This window comes from Podarcis liolepis (assembly GCF_965112155.1).
Source record: "Podarcis liolepis genome assembly, chromosome: 15".
In the NCBI taxonomy this organism is placed as follows: domain Eukaryota; kingdom Metazoa; phylum Chordata; class Lepidosauria; order Squamata; family Lacertidae; genus Podarcis; species Podarcis liolepis.
The window spans coordinates 23,700,629-23,722,012 of NC_139566.1; the positions used below are offsets into that span (position 1 = coordinate 23,700,629).

A 21,384-nucleotide genomic window follows, 5' to 3' on the forward strand; every position below is an offset into this window, starting at 1 on the left:
GGCAAATCTGACTTCTTTAAGAGACTCCATGAAACCCTCATTGACTATCTGGACTACAATATGATAATCATGGGAGACATGAATGGCGTGGTCTCCACTAACATGGACAAGGCACAAAGACTAACAGTTAGCAAGGAAGGGAGACTCCCTAAGACTTTTTTCGAAATGACAGAAAATATGGACTTGATAGACATATGGAGAACAAGGAACCCTCTGGAGAGAGAGGGAACTTTCTTCTCCCAAGCAATGATGACCTGGACCAGAATCGATCAAATCTGGGTTACTAGTGGAATGGCTCCAAAGATCAAGAAAGTGGAAATCTGCCCAAAAACTTGCTCCGACCATAACGCCGTGAAGATGGAATTAAACTCACAATAACTGGTCAATTTAGATGGAAAATGAATGACACCCTCTTTCGAGATAAGGAGATTCTCACGAAGGCCCAAAAGACCCTAAAAGACTATTTTGAAATAAATTTGAGGACCGACGTAGAGAAAAGAGTGATCTGGGACGCAAGTAAAGCGGTTATGAGAGGATTCTTGATTCAACAAAATTCAATAAAGAGGAAAAAACAAAATGAGAAAAAAGAGAGGATTTTGGAAATGATAAAGGAAGGAGAGAGAAAATTAAGAACAAAACCAAAATCTCAGGACATTTTAAGAGAGATCAAGTTATATCAAACACAATATATGGAATTGATGAACCAAGAGATTGAATGGAAGATAAAGCAAATGAAGCAAAAGACTTTTGAATCAGCAAATAAATGTGGCAAACTTTTGGCATGGCAACTGAAGAAAAGGCAGAAACTAAATACAGTTACAAGCCTAGAGGTGGATGGAAAGAATATATCTAAACCTAATGAAATTAGAAATTGCTTTATAAGTTATTTTAAAAAACTCTACACTCAAGGCCCGCAAAATGAAGAAGATATAGACAAATTCCTTGGAAAATATGGATTACAAAACATCTCTCATCAAAGTAAGATGGACTTGAACCAGAGAATCTCAGAACAAGAGATAGAGGCTGCCATTCAGAATATGCAACTGGGCAAATCTCCGGGACCAGATGGACTGACTTCCAGATACTACAAATCGCTGAAGGAATGGTTGACTCAACCACTAAGAGAAGTTTGTAATGAGATCCTTGAGGGAAAAAGGGCACCTGAATCGTGGAAAGAGGCATATATTTCACTCATACCAAAGTCAGAGACTGAAAAGACCCAACTCAAGAACTACCGCCCAATATCACTCCTTAATGTGGATTACAAAATTTTTGCAGACATTTTGGCAAAAAGATTTAAAAGAGTCTTGATGGAGAAGATTCACAAGGACCAAGCAGGTTTTCTCCCTAAAAGACACCTGGCAGACAATGTAAGGAATGTAATAGACATTCTGGAAAAGCTAGAGGTGAATATAAACACTAAAGCAGTATTGATTTTTGTGGACGCGGAGAAAGCCTTTGACAATATTTCTTGGAGTTTTATGAGGAAGAATCTTCATGGGATGGGGGTAGGCCAGGGTTTTGAGAATGGTATGGCTGCAATATATTCTGAACAAAAAGCTAAATTGATTGTAAACAATGTTGTGACTGAGGAACTTAAGATAGAAAAAGGAACACGACAGGGGTGCCCGATTTCCCCATTACTTTTTATTTCAGTTCTGGAGGTGTTGCTGAACATGATAAGAAATGACCAGCAGGTCAAAGGTGTGCAGGTCGGAGCTAAACATTATAAGTTAAGAGCGTTTGCAGATGACCTAGTATTGACTTTGCAAGAGCCAAACACTAGCACGAAAAAGGTTTTAGAAATAATACAACAGTTTGGCCAGGTAGCTGGATTTAAGTTGAACAAGCAAAAAACCAAAGTTTTAGGGAAAAACTTAACAGATATGGAAAAGGAGAAATTTCAAGAGGAAACAGGTTTGACTGTGGTAAAGAAGGTGAAATATCTAGGGGTTTACTTAACATCTAAGAATGTGAATTTGTATAAGGACAACTATGAAAAATGTTGGTCAGAAATTAAAAAAGATCTAGAAATATGGTCAAATTTGAAATTGTCAATGTTAGGCCGAATTGCAGTAATCAAAATGAATGTATTGCCTAGAATGTTATTTTTGTTTCAGACCTTGCAGATTCTTGACAAGATGGAATGTTTTAAGAGGTGGCACAAAGACATTTCGAAATTTGTCTGGCAGGGCAAAAAGCCCCGAATTAAATTTAAGATATTGACAGACGCTAAAGAAAGAGGGGGTTTTGCCCTGCCGGACCTAAAATTGTACTATGAGGCAGCAGCTTTTTGCTGGCTGAAAGAATGGATGCTCCTCGAGAACACGGACATCTTGGATCTGGAAGGTTTTAATAATGCTTTTGGTTGGCATGCATATCTTTGGTATGATAAAGTTAACAGTGCCTTTAAAAATCACATTGTTAGAAAAGCATTGTTTAATGTTTGGATAAGATATAAAGATCTATTGGAAAACAAAACCCCTAGATGGGTCTCACCAGTGGAGGCTAAAGCAGTGAAGAAACTCAATATGGAGGTCGGATGGCCGAAGTATTGGGAAATTTTAGAACAGGATGGAGATAAGTTCAAACTACAAAGTCAGGAGAAATTGAAGCACAAAGTAGAAAATTGGTTCCAATATCGTCAAATAATGGAATTTTTTAAACAGGATAGGAAAATCGGTTTCCAGGTGGAAAAATCAAAATTAGAAACCGAACTGTTAGAACCCAATACTAAGAATTTATCTAGAATGTACAACTTGCTGTTGAAATGGAACACACAGGATGAAACAGTTAAATCGGCTATGATTAAGTGGGCTCAGGATGTTGGACATAACATTATGTCAGCTGACTGGGAATGGTTATGGAACACCGGTATTAAATTTACGGCATGTAATGCCTTAAAGGAAAACATTATGAAAATGGTATACAGGTGGTACATGACCCCAGTCAAGCTGGCAAAAATCTATCATTTGCCCGATAATAAATGTTGGAAGTGTAAAGAGACTGAAGGTACCTTTTATCACCTTTGGTGGACATGCCCGAAGATTAAGGCCTTCTGGGAAATGATCTACAATGAAATGAAAAAGGTACTTAAATGTACCTTTCCTAAAAAACCAGAGGCCTTTCTCTTGGGCATTGTCGGCCAATTGGTGACAAAGAAAGATAGAACTTTTTTTATGTATGCCACAACAGCAGCAAGAATACTCATCGCAAAGTATTGGAAGACACAAGATTTACCCACTGTGGAAGAATGGCAGATGAAAGTGATGGACTATATGACATTGGCCGAGATGACAGGCAGAATCCGTGACCAACGAAAAGAGACGGTGGAAGAGGAGTGGAAAAAATTTAAAAGCTACCTTAAGGACTACTATAAACTTAATGAATGCTAAAATGTTGTGGTTTCCAGAAGCAAAAGGGTACAGGGATATAAGGTTAGACTATAAAAGAGGACTAAGATGATAGAGATTGGAAAGTAACAATTGGGAGTTGCTAGTTGAATTATGGACATTGGGATGCAGAGAGGGGGGGTATGGGGAAGTCCAAGAAAAAAGGTTTATGAAAATATGTTTGAAATTATACGTGTATGTTTGTCTTTTTTAGTGTTTGTTTGTTTTTCTTAAAAATGTTGTAAAACCAATAAAAATTTTATATAAAAAAATAATAATAATTTTAAATAATTTATTCATTAATTCAATTTCTATATCCCGCCCTTCCTATTTTGTAAAAAATCTGACAGCTGATGTCATCCAGTGTCATTATTTCTCCAGTTTTCTCCTTCTCCACTAGAATGGCTGGAACTTTTTTGTGTGCTGCAGGGCACAGGGCTAATGAGAAGGTACTATAGTACAACTCTGCGTGGCCTGTTGGCACTCCTCAATACCTTGCCTCTGAGCAGGCTAGCATCTGGCTTCTCATCTAACACTTTGAAAACTTGCTTAATTATTCCATTCTGAAAACAAAATGTTACATAATACAACCTGCTTTTAACAAATCAGGATTTGATACCTTCCTGCTTGCAGCAGAGATCTGAACATAGGGAGCTGCTATACACCAAGTCAAACCCTTGATCCATCAGTTCAATCAACACTAACTGGCAGCAGCTCTCTAGAATTTTCATCCCTTTCTGGAGATGCTGGAAATTTATAACCTAAGAACTTTTGCATGCAGACCTTGTGCTCTGCCAGTGAGCTACAGTTGCAGAGCCCTTATCAGCTACACAAAAGAAAACCCTAAAAGAAACACTAGTTAAAGGAGCATGTCCATCAAAAGCAGTTCCAGCCCTTGAATTAAAATTATCCAATTGTAGGACAATGACTGTCTTCGGTTTGACTGGCAGACGAGACTTTCTTGCATTTTACAGGAGTGAAAAGAGACCAGTTGTCCTTGGTTATGCCTTACCCACATGCACAACTGGAGGCACTGATAAGAGATGATATGATGTCAAAGAGATGGTATTTCTTCCCCTCCTACTCCTTATGCAGAGTTTCTTTTGAAATGCCAGAGAGACCTACAGCTAGTAGGAACAGCTCCAGCTTTATAAATGCCAAGGACCATGAAGCCCACACAGCAGGAAAAGGAAACAGAGGCCCTGGGGCCAAATCTAGCCCTCCAATCAACGTGCTAAACATCCATTTGCCAACTTGAGGACAAGAGAGATGGTGGCAGGGACGTGGCTGTGGCAATGGGACTTGCTTGAAGTTTATTAAGGGCAGGGATAGGGAACCTGCGACCCTCCATATGCTGTTGGAACTACAGCTCCCATCATCCCTGACCACTGACTGGGGCCGATGGGAGTTGAAATCCCCCCCATCTCAGATTTAGGGGCTGGTAAGTGGGCCCCTGGCTCAACCCCTCTCCTTCAACCCGCCTCAAAGTGGCCCTCCCATAAAACGACTTGCCACCAGATGTACCAGAAAAATCAGATCTCCTGTCCCTTTTCTATTCCCCCACCCCTCAAAACTGCTCTGGAGGGGAGGGAGAACACCTACAACAGATCTGGAGGTAGGCAAAGAAAGAGGAAGACCTGTTGCATAGGGGAAAGTCATTGTGTTAACAGGACAGCTTTGTTAGATACAACCCAGTCTCCTGAGTCTATTCATTGCTTGGACAAGCTCAGCAGTTCATTTCTAAAATAAGAGCGAATTGCCACATCTCTGAACCATAAAGTGCTTTCACCAATCATAGACTCATGTGAAGTAGACAGCTGTGGTTTCTTAGTGGCATGGGAAAGGCACACCGTGCATTTATTAGATAAATTCATGGAGGATAATGCTATCAATGGCTACTAACAATGCTGGCAATGTTCTACATCTGCTGTCAGAGGCAGTATGTCCCTGAATGCCAGTTCCTGGGAATCACACGTGGGTAGACCACCTACCCTTCCCACTGATCAAAATCAGGATGCTAGGGTTTTGGTCCCAAGTTCTAGCGGGAGCCAGCTGATTCAAATGACACCAAAAAAGAGTGTCTTTTGGTCTGGTATTCTGACATGAGTCAGCTGATTTGTGTGTGAGCGCAAGACCCCCAAAAAGAGCATGTTTTGGTCCTGTGCTCTGGTGCGAGCCAGCTAATTTGTACTAGAGTGTGAGACCAAAACACCGGATGGCTTCTGTAATTCTGGGATATTTCACATAAACTGGGACTGTTGAAGGAAATGAGAGTGCTGTTGCACTCTCAGATACCGTATTTTTCCGTGTATAAAATGCCCCCATGTATAACACGACCCCTATTTTTTGGGACTCCAAATAAAGAGATCCCCCATACGCACTATCCGTGTATAAAACGACCCCCAATTTTAAACTTGAAAAAATAGGGAAAAAATATAGTCTTATACATGGAAAAACACGGTACTTCTTTTGGTTGGACCCTGTGAAAACAGGATGAAGGGACTAGATGGGCCACTGGTCTTTTTTTAAAAGGCACTAGTTACAGGCAGCTTAAGCCCTTGTGCTTTAAATAAGTTACCAAGCTCAGTTCTGAGCTCTGGCTCAGATTAAAGCTTGTTTGGGGCCATCAGGTGTGCCTTTCTTTGGATGAAAAGGAATTTAAGGACACAATGTTGAGATACAAGCTTTCTAAATGGACCACAGGGACGTGAGTCTGAGGGTTTTTTTCTCTCTGAGAAGACTAAGTACCCACTTGATACTCCCACTTGTGCTATTTGTTCATGCCAGACAGAACTGCAATCTCAAATCGCATTAAGGTTTGGTACACCATGGTATTTGTCTACTAAAATCCTTCATTAAAAACAAAACAAAACCTTTTGTAGCCATCCCAGCGCCGTGTTTACACAGTCGGTTATTGTGCTGCAATAAACACCCCTGTAATCACTTCAGCCCGATTTGTTTACATGTTCAAAGGACGAATTTGAGGTTGAAGTAAGCAGACAGCCTACCATCCCTCATGACAGCAGGGAGACTCCTAACTCACCCTGCATTAATCCTGGGGTTCCAGGTGAACAATAATTCAAGTTAGCATCTCCAGTGGGTGGAATTCCTATTTTCCCTTCAGGGAAAGGCAATGACCCGAAAAAGAACCAACAGAGTCAGCAAAGGGTGACGGGGTGGGAAAGCCGAACAGTGTCTGCCCTGTTCACATTTAAAGCAGGGAGGAGCATCTATTTTTATTTTTTACACAGAAAGGAGTGGGAAGATCAGGATTGCTAAACGCTCCCCCTCTTCCTAGAGGTGCAGCAACAAACCTACTAGCACATTTGCGAAGCTAAGCAGGGTCCGGTATGGTTTCAAACTGGATGGAAGACTGTGTTTTGAGGTTCCTGCATTGCAGTGGGTTGGACTAGATTACCCTTGGGGTCCCAACTCTGCAATTCTATTATTTCAGCTTACCTCCATTCTTCAAATAACTTTCGTCCCAACTAAAATTCAGTAAAGAGCCAGCTAGGGAGAAAACCACTTAAAGCAATAAAGCATGGCCTGGGGGTGAGGGGGAGCGAATTGTTACCTTCATCTGCATGCTCTTTTTCTTATTTTTATTTTTTTGAAGGACTGTATTCCCCTGTGTTATATGTCAACAGCACAGTCATGTACATAAATGACCACTGTGAGAACAGGATGCTGGAATAGATTGGCCACTGGCCCAATCAAGCCAGCTCTTCGTACGTTCTTATAAACATGCATCTGCCCCCATCACATCTAGAAGAGTACTGAAATACTATGGAATTCATGAACCATGAATAATACCAGGACAGAAGATAACCACTTGGATTCCTAGCTGTGTCGACAAGTGGGGTAGAAGTGGAAGGAAGTGGAAGTGGGGTAGAAGTGGAAGGAAGTGGGGTAGAAGTGGAAGGATCATTAGGCACGAGTGATCATGCTCTTCTGAAGTTTACTATACAGCGGAAAGGAGCAGCCAAGCATACTAGGACTCAATTTCTTGACTTTAAGAAAGCCAACTTCATAAAACTTAGGGAAGTGCTGGGTGAGATCCCATGGACAGTAATACTAAAAGGAAAGGGAGTTCATGATGGCTGGGAGTTTGTTAAGAGGGAGATAGTAAAAGCACAACGTCAGGCAATACCAATGAGACGGAAACATGGAAGGTGCCTAAAGAAGCCAGGGTGGCTATCTAAAGAACTTTTAACTGAGTTAAGATTAAAAAAGGATGTGTACAAAAAATGGAAAAGGGGGGAAACCACCAAAGAGGAATTCAAACAAATAGCCAGCACATGTAGACACAAAGTCAGAAAAGCTAAAGCACAGAATGAACTCAGGCTTGCTAGAGAGGTTAAAAGCAACAAAAAAGGCTTTTATGGGTATGTTCGTAGCAAAAGGAAGAACAAAGAAACAGTGGGGTCACTCAGAGGAGAAGATGGTGAAATGCAAACAGGGGACACAGAAAGGGCTGAACTCCTCAATGCCTTCTTTGCCTCAGTCTTCTCCGATAAAGAAAACAATGCCCGACCTGAAGAATTTGAAGCAAATGATTCAGCAAAGGAAACACAGCCCAGAATAACTAAGGAGATAGTACACAAATACTTGGCTAGTTTAGATGTATTCAAGTCTCCAGGGCCAGATGAACTGCATCCAAGAGTATTAAAAGAACTGGCAGATGTGATCTCAGAACCACTGGCAGTCATCTTTGAGACTTCCTAGAGAACAGGCGAAGTCCCGGCAGACTGGAGGAGGGCAAATGTTGTCCCTATTTTCAAAAAGGGGAAAAGAGAGGACCCAAATAATTACCGCCCAGTCAATCTGACATCAATACCAGGGAAGATTCTGGAGCAGATCATTAAGCAAACAGTCTGTGAGCACCTTGAAAGGAATGCTGTGATCACCAATAGTCAGCTTGGATTTCTGAAAAATAAGTCATGTCAGACTAACCTGATCTCGTTTTTTGACAGAATTACAAGCCTGGTAGATGAAGGGAACGCAGTGGATGTAGCCTACCTTGATTTCAGTAAGGCATTTGACAAGGTGCCCCATGATATTCTTGTAAAGAAGCTGGTAAAATGCGGTCTTGACTATGCTACCACTCAGTGGATTTGTAACTGGCTGACTGACCGAACCCAAAGGGTGCTCATCAATGGTTCCTCTTCATCCTGGAGAAGAGTGACTAGTGGGGTGCCACAGGGTTCTGTCTTGGGCCCGGTCTTATTCAACATCTTTATCAATGACTTGGATGATGGACTCAAGGGCATCCTGATCAAATTTGCAGATGACACCAAACTGGGAAGGGTGGCTAACACCCCAGAGGACAGGATCACACTTCAAAACGACCTTGACAGATTAGAAAACTGGGCAAAAACAAACAAGATGAATTTTAACAGGGAGAAATGTAAAGTATTGCACTTGGGCAAAAAAAATGAGAGGCACAAATACAAGATGGGTGGCACCTGGCTTGAGAGCAGTACATGTGAAAAGGATCTAGGAGTCTTGGTTGACCACAAACTTGACATGAGCCAACAGTGTGACGCGGCAGCTAAAAAAGCCAATGCAATTCTGGGCCTCATGAATAGGAGTATAGCATCTAGATCAAGGGAAGTAATAGTGCCACTGTATTCTGCTCTGGTCAGACCTCACCTGGAGTACTGTGTCCAGTTCTGGGCACCACAGTTCAAGAAGGACACTGACAAACTGGAACGTGTCCAGAGGAGGGCAACCAAAATGGTCAAAGGCCTGGAAACGATGCCTTATGAGGAACGGCTAAGGGAGCTGGGCATGCTTAGCCTGGAGAAGAGGAGGTTAAGGGGTGATATGATAGCCATGTTCAAATATATAAAAGGATGTCACATAGAGGAGGGAGAAAGGTTGCTTTCTGCTGCTCCAGAGAAGCGGACACGGAGCAATGGATCCAAACTACAAGAAAGAAGATTCCACCTAAACATTAGGAAGAACTTCCTGACAGTAAGAGCTGTTCAATAGTGGAATTTGCTGCCAAGGAGTGTGGTGGAGTCTCCTTCTTTGGAGGTCTTTAAGCAGAGGCTTGACAACCATATGTCAGGAGTGCTCTGATGGTGTTTCCTGCTTGGCAGGGGGTTGGACTCGATGGCCCTTGTGGTCTCTTCCAACTCTATGATTCTATGATTCTATGACAAGCCTACATTCCACCCTCTGCTTATGTTCCTAGCATTCAGGGTTGCAGAAGTTCACATCTGTAGGAATTATGGTGTTATTGGCTCTGAATGACAGAGCCAAGCGAATTACGTAGCCAATACAAAATGTGAGCTGCAGTCCTTGCGCCGGCTGTATGTGCACCCACACCCTGCCCTGCCTCCAATGCTACAGTAGCTAAAGAGATCCAAGCATAGCACAATAGCTTCAGGTCTCACATGCCATCAGAGTTCAGGAAAGCCATAAAGGCACCATTGTGAATTCCAAATTACATGGATGCTGGCTAAATGTCTACGCTTAAAGAGCAAACTTGTGAGCAGTGAAGCAGGCAAAGTCAGAGGAAAGCATTAAAGAAATCTGGAAGCTATTCTTCCTAGGGCTTCCCAAGGCTGTTAACTTTGCTGCATTAAATGTGCATTCTGTAGTAGACCTCATTTGTAATGTTTTATTTTGAAATCTTTAAGATAATATTTCAAGGTTCCTATTAATTATGTTAGTTTGAATATATACTTTATATTTGACTTGCTTCAGTAATGTTTTATTCTGGATTGCTTTACTAGATGTATTAATTTAGGGCGTAAACCGCTTTGAGATTTTTTTCTTAAAATTAGAAAAATGAAATGAATAACAACAAATGAAATGAAATAAATAACAACAACAACAACAATAAATCTGAGGTTTAACTGTCCCCTAGGAGCCATGTCCTGGAGTAAGCCACATAACTCCAGAAAAGGAATGGGAAGCCTCTGAAGGACAAGGCAGAATGTATACTCCTTTCGCTTTGAAATATTCTGTCTAGCTTCATGGAGAGAAATAGGTGATGTAACAGAAAGCTAGAAGGACATGGAGAAAGCGAGCATGGGATATATATATCATGAGAGACAGAGACAGAGAGAGAGATTATTGCTCCAGGGAGAGCAGACACTTGCATACTCTGAGACACAAAGGAGTTAAAAAGTATCTGCAGAGTCCTGACTTTCCATGGAAATGCTACAGAAAGGGGGGCAAGGGGGGGGGCTTTGCATCACACACTGCTTCAGGCACAGGACTTCGTCCAAGTCCTGCAAGACAATAGCACCTCTGTTTTACAAGGGAATTGAAGCACTTAAGGAGGAAGGCAGTAGGAAGGGGAGAATCACTCTTCACTCTGGTGGGGTTACAGACCAATTTACATACATACCCCAGTTGGGGCAACACTCGCAGGAACCTCAGCAAGCAGAAAAACAAAGCAAAACAAAAACCCAACATTCCAAACTAAAGCCATTTCCTGGTTGTAGCTCACAAGGAGGGTGTTTCAACAACAGTCAGTTAAGTCCAGAAACAGATCACCATTCAAACACTGCAGTGCATCTAACAATGATGAAGCCTGTGCAGACAAAGCCCACTCTCAAACAAGCAGAATGGCTTCACAGGCAGAAGATAGAGCTCTTTCTCTCTCTTTTTTCTATGAGAAAACAGACGTATGCGAGTGTAGGTGCTCTACTTCAGACCCAAAAGAGCTCCAATCAAAGTCAACAGGCAAAGGTATTGCTGCCTTCTACAGGAGCAGGGGAAAATTCCCTACCACAGAAAGAGGAAAGAGAAATGCACCAGGAGAGAAACCAAAATTCAAAACATACAGTGAGATTCTTTGGTGGAGAGGGAAAAGATGTTTTAAGGTGAACCACAGCACATCTACATCTGTCAGAGTATCTCTTCTGCCATTCTAGCTTCCCACTTCACAAGTAAGTTCTCTACCACAAGTCCGACTGATATAAATAGAAGCAGTCACAAGAGCATTGAACCCCCAAATACAGGAACGAGGAACTTGCGGACCTTCATATGGCAAGGGGCCAGAACTCACAACAGCCCAAGCCAGCATAGTCAATGGTCAAGGATAATGGAGAGCTGCAGGTTCCCCAGTCACGAGTCACATTGCCAGTAATAGGGGACAAATGAGGTATATCCATGGATAGAGATGTAGGTGCATGGTCCCCCATCCCTGCCCTAGCATCTTTTACAACAGATCTGGATTTATGTCACTTAATAATTCTGGTGCAGTTCCACTGATCTGAATGGAGTTTAACAGGGATTACTCTGGAACTCCCTGCCTTCTGACACCAGGAGGCGTCTTCGTCACACTTTTTAATGTGTGGCTTAATGATTAAATTGTTTCTGTTTAGGCAAGCCTACCCAGATATGTACAGGTGACATACATTTTGATTTCTAATGTTAACTGCTAGTTTTACTTACACTTTTTTTTTTAAACTTGCTTTTAACTCTGACAGTTACAGATAATTTTAATGTACATTTTATGTATCTTACAAACCACTCAGACTTTTTATTTACAGTTAAGTGATAGGTAAGGTTAAAAAAAAAAAAAGGGACCCCTGGATGGTTAAGTCTAGTCGAATTCGACTAGAGGGTGCGGTGCTCGTAAGGTCGGCAGTTCGAAGCCACGCGAAGTGGTGAGTTCCCGTTGCTTTGTCCCATCTCCTGCCAACCTAACAATTCAAAAGTTAAGTGGTACCTCGGACTAAGTACTTAATTCATTCTGGAGGTCCGTTCTTAACCTGAAACTGTTCTTAACCTGAAGCATCACTTTAGCTAATGGGGCCTCCTGCTGCTGCCGCGCCACCGGAGCACAATTTCTGTTCTCATCCTGAAGCAAAGTTCTTAACCCAAGGTACTATTTCTGGGTTAGTGGAGTATGTAACCTGAAGCATATGTAACCTGAAGCATATGTAACCCAAGATACCACTGTACAAATATTGATATATCACTAAGGAGCAAACATCACATAAAACAGTGGGATTTACTTCTGAGTAACTCTGTGTAGGATGCCCTGTGAATGCGTTAGTTTCAGAGGACAAAATTTAGAAAGCTGTGATCTTTGCTTACTGGAGAAAAATGTCTTTTTTACTTAGTGGTTCAGTGTTGAAAAAAACTCAGGCACATGGGTTACCTTGGCCCCTAAATCACCTTATAGATGGCACCTAACATTTCCTCAGTTCAATACAGGGCTAGCTCCTAAAATCTGATAAGGCTCCCAAGAATTGGAAGAATTTTTCTAGCTCCAAAATAGGAAACAAATAAATAAGCTGACACTAAAGTCCCTGAGAACTGTGTGCCTGTGTATACTTCCATTCTTTTCAATAAGGTGATGTATACAAGAAAGGCTCTCCAAGCTTTGTGTCCAATATTCTTTGCATTACCTTCACATAAGACAATACTCCCACTCCTTAAGCCTCCAGCTGTAGCTAGTACTGAAATTTTGGGGAAGGGAGAACAAAAACCAAAACCCTAAAAGTTCACGGAAATTTAAAAAGTCTTGATCTCGCCTGCCATTTAATGAAACTACAGATCTGCCTTTGCCAACTGGTGCCCTCCAGATGTTTTGGATGACAACTGCCATCTAATCCTCCCACCACTGGCTATAACTGATGGCACTTGTAAGTCCAAAGCATCTGGAGAACACCAGGTTGGCAAAGGCTCCCTTAGATCATGGTTGCATCCATAGAGGACCCCCAGCTTCCCCAAGTAGAGATTGTGTGGTCCAATTGTTAGAGTACTGCACAAGGATATGGGAGACCAGAATTCAATCCCAACTCAGCCATAAAACTCACTGGGTGACCCTGGATCAATCACCATCTCTCAGAATAGCCTACTTCACAAGGTTGTTGTGAGGCTAAAAATGTGGGGGCACCTTAGAAGAAATATGCAAGATAAATGTAGTAAGTAATGAATGAAGAGAGAAGCATAGGAAGCAGTGCTTGTGAACATGGTGCCTTGCAGCCTGACAGCGCTTTCCCTGTCTGCATGGACTGCATGGCTGCTGTCTTGTGTCTGCTGTGTGGGCAAGTAATCAGCAAAGGATCAGCTGGGTAGTAGGTGACCAAGTACACCAACTGAGAGCACTCACGATGCAATTAAGAAGATAAAATAAAATGTCATGTCATGTCATGTCCCAAGAATGCATTGTGTGAAATTACTACAGGTGATCACATCCATCCAAAAGTAAGTGTTGAAACTCATCTGCTTCTCTGCTATTTAGATTTTTATATTCAGATTTTCTGAATCTGAAGCTGTGGACATAGAAAAAGAAGTTTGTGGCTTTCCTAGAGGAGAAGTATTGTCCCTGAATAAAAATGAAACTCTCAGTTTCCTTTTTTGCTTGCTTCAATCATGAAATGTACAGTGGTACCTCGGGTTACAAATTTAATTCGTTCTGGAGGTCCATTCTTAACCCAAAACCGTTCTTAACCTGAGGCATGCTTTTGCTAATGGGGCCTCCTGTTGCCACTGTGCCACCAGTGCACAATTTCCGTTCTCATCCTGGGGCAAAGTTCTCAACCCGAGGTACGACTTCCAGGTTAGCGGAGTTTGGAAGCCGAAGTGTTTGTAACCTGAAGCGTTTGTAACCCAAGGTACCACGGTAATAACATGTACTTTCAGAGAACCAAATGCTTTACACATGTCAGCCACAAAGTGGGGGTTTTCTCACTCTCATTTACAGATAAGGAAGTGAAAGCAGGAGCAAGAAAACTTGTGGGTGGGCTAGATGGAAGCAGGCCTATGCTAGATATCAATCTTTTCAAACACATAAGTTCATAGTTTTAACTACTACATGCTTAATCTAAGTGTGTAACAAACAGCAGGAAAAAGGGAACAATTTCAATCATCTCTCCTATGTTTTCATTGATACCACCAACCAACAAATAAGTCTAGTAATACAACTGGAAATAAATCATTTCAAATACTGCAAGTTAACAATACACATGACAAACCTACAAAAAGAAAAGAAAGAAACAGATTAAGCATCCCTCTATGGAGAATAGTCACTGGTGCAGCAGTACACCATCTGACCAGATGGCAGAGTCACAAATACCTCAGTGAATTTATGGAATGCAACAGCTGTAGCTTGTATATTTCAATACCCATGATCTTAGCACATACTGGAAAGTTTCTCTGCTCATTTCATAAACGTCATCAAATTGTGTGTGCTTAGCTAGAGAACCTCTCACGGAAAGTTGAAAACTGTTCACAAAAATGGATTGAAATTATGGGAAAACTTTTAAACCTTGGCGTAAGAGCCCAAAGGACCCTTCAGACAGAACCACATATGCCAAGGCCACATCCACACGTTTTAAGGAGTGCCATACCACTTCAAACTGTCATTGCTTCCCCAAAATAATCCTGGGAATTGTAGTTTAAGATGCTGGCAGCTATTAGGAGACACACACCCCATTTCCTCTCATGTAACTACAATTTCCACAGTTCTCTGTGAAAGAAAAATTGATTGTAAAATTGTAGCTTGGAACTGTAGCTCTGTGAGGGGAATAGGGGTCTCCTACAACTCTCAGCACCCTTAAACTACAAGATTCTTTGGAGGGAAACATGACTGTTAACGTGGTATGATTACCCTTCATACGTATGGAGCAGATGTGGTCTAAGATATACCCAGTCAGGGTCAACCCAAAGTATTTTACTTTCTTAGGAAGGACAAGCCCCTCCCCACCACCACCTCACTCCCCAAATTCCATCTACAGAAGCCAACCCAACTGGCAACTGACATTTCAGTGGTGGTAAAGGGGTAGCATTCTCTCATTGCCTCTAAAAACAGCAGGTTAGTTAGAGCAGGGTGGTCCAAATTTTCATACCAAGTGGGTCACAAGAGTACTTTGACATGGTGACAGAACCTGCGGGCCACAGTCTTGTCGCAGTGTGAGGGCTAGAGAGAGTCCAAAATTTGACGCCTCCCCCTAGCCCTCACGCTGCCTTCCCAAATCAGCTGAGCAAGACACCTGTATTTGGGAAGGAGGTGTGAGCCCTCCCAGCTCCTTCTCAAAGCTGGGAAAGTGCTTAATAAGCTTTGGGAAGAAGGAAGGATTCTCATTCCCAAAGCCCAGCACCTCGCTTACTCAACTTTGGGAAGGCAACGTAAGGGTGGCGGGGCGAGTGTTGAATGTTGCCAAGGGCCATGAAAAGGCCTCAAGAGCCACATGTGGCCCTCGGGCTTTGCGTTAGACTACCCTGAGTTAAAGGGAAGGCGTGTGACACTTGCACACAAAGGACTGTCCTCTGAAACCTTGCAGCCACTTCCCTTCCCCCGCTCCTCTCTGATGCTAGGGATGTGTCAATCAGTCAATTTTGGCTTCTCTCAGTTTCTCATTTGTCTAATCTTAAAATCAGCTCTCCATATTTCCACAATTTACAAAAAAACCCAGCATTTTAGTGCAAATTTATTTTAATATACACATGTTTGCATGCAATTTTGCCTAATGCACACATTTTTGCAAAGCAATGTTCCCCAACATCATGCATTTTTATGTTATTTTCACTAATCTATGCATTTTAATGAACACTTTGCCTCCAGCATATGCATTTTTGTACATATTACTCGTCTGGAGAACTGCACTGCAAAGTTTGGACAAGTGTGAATGCCAGAGGATGACTGGGTTTTGATTCACATATTGTTTCAGACAGTGCAAATTAGGTAGCTTTTAAATACAAACTGAATCAAATTTCTCCTCCCTCCTGCCTAAGGCAGTCACCTCAGTCTGCCTACCAAAGGGGCTGGCCTTACAACCCAGCAGGTTCTTGGGAAGGAGAAATACATCAGAGGAAAACATGGACTTCTATACTCCAGTGAGAACTTAACTTTTTTGAGAATTGTTTTATCACATTACTGAGATTCTCAGTCATTTTAAGCAGTCTGCACCCTCCCATATGAAGGGTGCAGAGCATAGTCTCAGGTAGTCAGCTGGCTGATGGACACAGTGTCTTGGTGCATTTGTCACAGGCTCAGTTTAGACTTCCTCTTCTGTAGGTGTTATTGCCGACTTTAAATTAGCACGGTAATTGAATACTCTAAGTCTAGTAATAAAACAGAGATTTTCTTGGAGCACATCTGAACAGAACATTTGGTTGCTATTAGAGGAACGATGAAGATGCCATAAATGGATCTTAGGTTACTTGTGATAGAGATTCTTTCTCCAATGAGAGTTGTAGGGAGCAAATACTTTCCAGGGCCCTTCACTCAAAGAGTTTTTTCAACTCTTGTTCAAACCTGAGGAGCTGAAGATGACTTGAGAAGGGCACTCAGAATCCATGCATTGGGAGAAAGGATGACATGGTAGTAGGAGCCTCCAACGTCAACATGGTTGTATTTTAGTTTAGTTGTAAAATCAGATGGCTCATTTCACGTCCAAGGGGATCATTTTACAAATGCAAAAATGACAAGCCAAAACTAAATATAGGAGCCAGGTCTTGTTAATATCAACGCCAAGAAAAGGCAATGTGTGATGCCTAGAAGTCTAATGGTATAAATGGAATTGCAGGGCTGAAACAAAAAGTTCCAGACAGGCTATGAATGGAAAGTGTGGCTGGATAAGAGGATAAATCAATTTCAGAAACTGATGCATGTGACTAAGGTGGTTATTATTATAGGTGAGAGAATCCTAGAAGAATAAGGCTGCAATTCTAACCTCACTTCCCTGGGGGAACATAGGAACCGTTGCAGACCAAGTCTGATCATTGGTGAATCTAGCACAGCATTTTTTTAACTGCAGTGGCTCTTTGGGATTTCATGTAGGGGACAAGCACAGCTCTACCTGAAGATGTCAGGGACTGAGCCAAGGACCTTCTGCATTCAAATCAAGTGCCCTACCAATGAGCCCTGCCCCCCCCCCAGGAGAATTCAGCTGAATTCCACAGAATGTCTGAGCAGCTATTTTGGATTGTGCTATAAGCATACATGGTAAGCACCCTTCCCAGCCTGCCTTTGAATATTCACATCAAGTACATAGAAGGTGCAATTATCAACAACTTTCCAACCCATGAACCATAAGAAAGAAGACAGGCAGTCAACTTAGGGCAGAAAGCAAGAAAAATGGAGTACAAAAAGAATAGCATGTATGCCATCTCAGGTTGCACCAGATGTTGCTGCTGGTAAAAGGATGTGTGCTAGAAAACATTAAACAGGCTATAACATGAAGGGAACTCAACAGTCAATATAAGCCCACATCCATATCCAAACAATGAATAAATCAGGGTTGAACGAGGAAATTGGAAAGCAGGTATGTTACATATATATTATACCACATACGACATGCAGATGTTTGGGGGAGCATGCAGTGATCTTAAATAAACACATGGCAACAGGAATCAATAACATGAAGGGATAGGTTAGGTAAGGGAGCAGCTCAATAAGAAATGTGGTTTGATGGGGTAGAGATGGAGGATTAGTAAGTAGAATATTATCAGAAAGCAGTGTGCCTGGTTTTTACAGTAGATATGATATGCAGAAGATATGATATGAATTTCCACTAGGTTCTGAGCATACAGGAGACAGTCAATAATCACACACACAGGCTTCATACATGCCATACATTTAAACTACATTAATTCCACCCATAGGATTCTGGGAAGTGTAGTTTACCCCTCACAAACCTACAATTCCCAGCACCCTTAACAAAATACAGTTCACAGGGTTCTTTAAGTGCTTTAAATGTATTCTGGTGAACAAAGCCTATAATTTGGATTAGTGTGGGGCCATCAATATGTAGAAAGCATAAGGTGTGCAAAGATAACAGTAAATGCAGTAACCATTTTACGAGTATAAGCTTTGGTTGCCTTGCCAACTTCTTGCCACTCCCACATAAAAATGTGACATTTACTGCAACATGTGCAGGTAGCAGAAACATTTAAACAAATCTTATAAGAAACTGAAAATATACTGTGACATTCAGGTTATGACTTGGGCACATTTTCAGTTATCCCAACCAAGAATTTCCCCTCCATGGGGTGGGGGGTGGGGAATGCAGCCAACAAAGGGAAATGATCAACCAAGAGTCTGATGCAGGAAGAGCCATAAGAAAAACTTGGCCCATACAGAGGCTATGAAAGGATGAAGGAAGCAGCAAGGAAAAGGGGCTAGGTGAATTGTAACCTAGACTGGGAAAGGGTAGCTAGAATGCAAGTGAAAGCTGGAAAATTGGAGAGGAACCAAGAAAATCAGGTGATTGGAAGTTTTAACTTTTAAAAAGCCTAACTTTTACTTATTGCTGATTTTTGTACAGAAAACAACAAACCTGAGTTCCTAAAAATGCTATATTGAGACATGTGACAAATGGAAGCATATTTATGTTAAAATAAATAAATAAAAGCCCAGAACAACATGAAAAAACATCATCAGAAGAGTCCTGCTAACTGAGAAGACATGCAAAATAATCTGTTAAAGACAAGGGGTTGTATCCCCTGTTGGTCATACTCAAAGTAGACCTAAATTAAAGGACATGACTGATTGAAGTCCCTTAGTGTCAATGGGTCTCCTTTGAGGTGATTTTAGTTGGCAATAACCCAAGCTGCATAGCTTAAATATAGCTGAGGTGTAACACTGCGATCCTAAACATGCTTACGCAATTGCCCAAGGAACTGTGCAACTTAATCACAGACTTAATATCCAAAGGGGCAGCCAAGCTTTACACAACTTTCACAGTCGGCAGAACCTATAAATAAAATAAAACCTCAAAGCAACAGGAAGAGTTTGAATACCTTTATTAAGACTAAAAAGGATGCACAAAGTAGGACACAAGCTCACAACTTCCCTTGCACACTTCTTCAGGCTGTTTTGTAAAGCAAAACATTTGTGCTTCGGGATGTTTAAAAAGTTTGTCAACTACTTTGTGTGGCAATTTAGCAGGCATAATAATAAAATGCTGCGTGCTGCTGCTGAGCTTTGGGGTTTTCTTAGTGGACAGAAACAGCTCCCTGCCTTTCTTGTGTACATGCAAGATTCAGAAAGGGACGACCTCCAAATTGTATCTGAATGTACTTGAAGGCACACTTGCGTCAAGCACTTCTCTCAAATACGGCCAGAAAATTGGGGTGGGAGATTGCTTCCTTACTGACTTCTGAGAGAGACTCAAGTGGGGTGCGTGAAGAAGTTAAAGACACCACTTAGAGAAGGGGAGAAGCAGAGAGAACACAGAAGGTGCACAGGGTGAAGAGGAGATATAGCAAATAGGTGAGGGTTTCGCAGGGAGGGAGCAAGAAAGAATCGATTCAACAACAAAAGGAATAGAAAGAATCAATTTAACAACAAAAGGAATTTAAGCAAAGTGAGAGGACGGATGCGTGAAGTTAGGCTTAGTGGAGAGGCTTTTATGGAGGGTGATGTTACAATATAGAAATTCATATTTGGGGGGGGGAGGAAATGGCAAGAGCCCAGTTAAGGTGGAGAGGAAGCTGGTAGGGAGGGAAGGGGAAGAAGCTGGAGGAGGGAAGGGGAAGAAGTTGGAGGATGCAACAGTTAGGGACGAGCGGGGACTCACCCCCCCCCCAAAAAGCCAGCAATGGAAGCACATAATAAACTACTGGGACCCTTCCTACCCCCACGAAAAGGAAAGATAATGGATCCGTGGGACTCCCTCCTAAGACCTCCGGGTATAGGGCTGTACTGTATATAAATTCAATAAATAATAAAAACAGTAAGGGGAAATCTCAAAATGGGCCAGTGATAGATCCCCACCAGACACCTCCCACACACCCCAAGTACAGTAAAGGTAAATCAAAGTAGACCAGCGGGCCTCGCCAAACAAGCAAAGGGGGACCTCCCAAAAAGGAACAACAAGGGGGGGCATAACGGACCTACACGCCTCTTTCCCCCCCACCCTAAAAAAAATAATAATCCCTGAACGGTGTTGAGAGGACATAATGGAAGGCACCATTGGGGGTCCCGCCCCCCAAAGAAAAAGTAAAGAAAGGTGAAGTTGTGAGAAAGGGGGGGGGGTAGTGTCCGAAGAGGAAAAGGGAGACAAAACTGTGAGGGAAATTGGCGGCGGTTTGGGGAGGGGGGTGGGAGTCCGACCCTGAGGGGAAGGGGAAGTTGCCCCATGTCGGACCTCCTGCCTGCCTCCTTCCCTCCCTCGCCCTCCCGCCCTTCAAGCTCACCGAGGTCGTCCATGTTGCCGCCTGGCCGCCACTCCCCGCTCGACTGGAGGGAAGCGCAGCCGCAACTTTCCCCTCTTCTTCTTCCCTTCGCTCGCGCAGGCAGCGCGTCCCGGAGAAGCCCCGCTCGCTTCTCTCTCGCTCTCTCTCTCTCTCTCGCGCGCACACACACACAAACCGCCCTCCCGCCGCCGCCGTAGCAGCAGCAAACCACCTCACGCGGGCGCGAGCTCGAACTCAGGTACGCGCACGCCTCCCCCCCCCGCCACACTCCCAACCAACCCGCGACATAAATCTATACAGAGAGAGGGAGAGAAAGAGAGACCCCCGAATAGGCTTAGAAGCGCCACCGCCTCCTAGCGGCCACCCGCGGGATGTGTGTGAGGCTAATATTCGACCCTCCGGGGTAGGAAGAAAGGAACGCACGCCGTCATTAGGCTGGGTTATACAGTCACAAGCTCGCCTACCTCGCAGGGTTGTTGTGGGGATGATTTTTTGCGGTTTTATGTTTTGATTTTGCTCTGCGAAGCGCCCTGAGGCCTCTGGGTATAGGGCGGTATATAAATTCTAATTCTAATAATAATAATAATAAAATGGGAGACGTGGGGGTGATGGCGCTGTCCATGAGCTCCGGGATTGGAAGGTGGGATATAAATGTAAATAATGGGACAGCTTCCACTCCAGCATAACTTTTTTAAAATGTATTTTTTATTAAAGATTTTCTTGATTTACAAAAGTATATGCAATGTCTCTCTCTCGTCCCCCCCCCCCCATGTAACATTTTTACAAATCAGCTTCATTTGTTGAGACATTAGGAAGAAAAGGGGGAAAGAGGTGGGGGGGAGGATGGGGGGGTCGGGTGACGATGTTTCTATTTTAC

At 42.6% G+C, this 21,384-nt stretch overlaps 1 protein-coding gene across 3 annotated transcripts in view; it reads right to left on the reverse strand.

Annotated features, from left to right (window-relative positions):
- The window catches only part of PXN (paxillin), a 71,020-nt gene extending 50,173 nt beyond the window's left edge, over positions 1–20,847 (reverse strand). Inside the window, exon 1 of one of the 3 annotated variants that reach the window (XR_014519827.1) lies at positions 20,508–20,738. Coding sequence is in view for 2 of the 3 variants with exons in the window: in XM_083478495.1 (XP_083334621.1) it covers positions 20,508–20,520 (13 nt within the window). In the remaining variant the exon portion in view is untranslated. Of the gene's footprint in view, positions 1–20,507 lie in introns of all 3 variants that reach the window. The other 2 variants (XM_083478495.1, XM_083478498.1) reach the window with 2 other exon arrangements.
- Between the last annotated feature and the right edge of the window lie 537 nt (positions 20,848–21,384).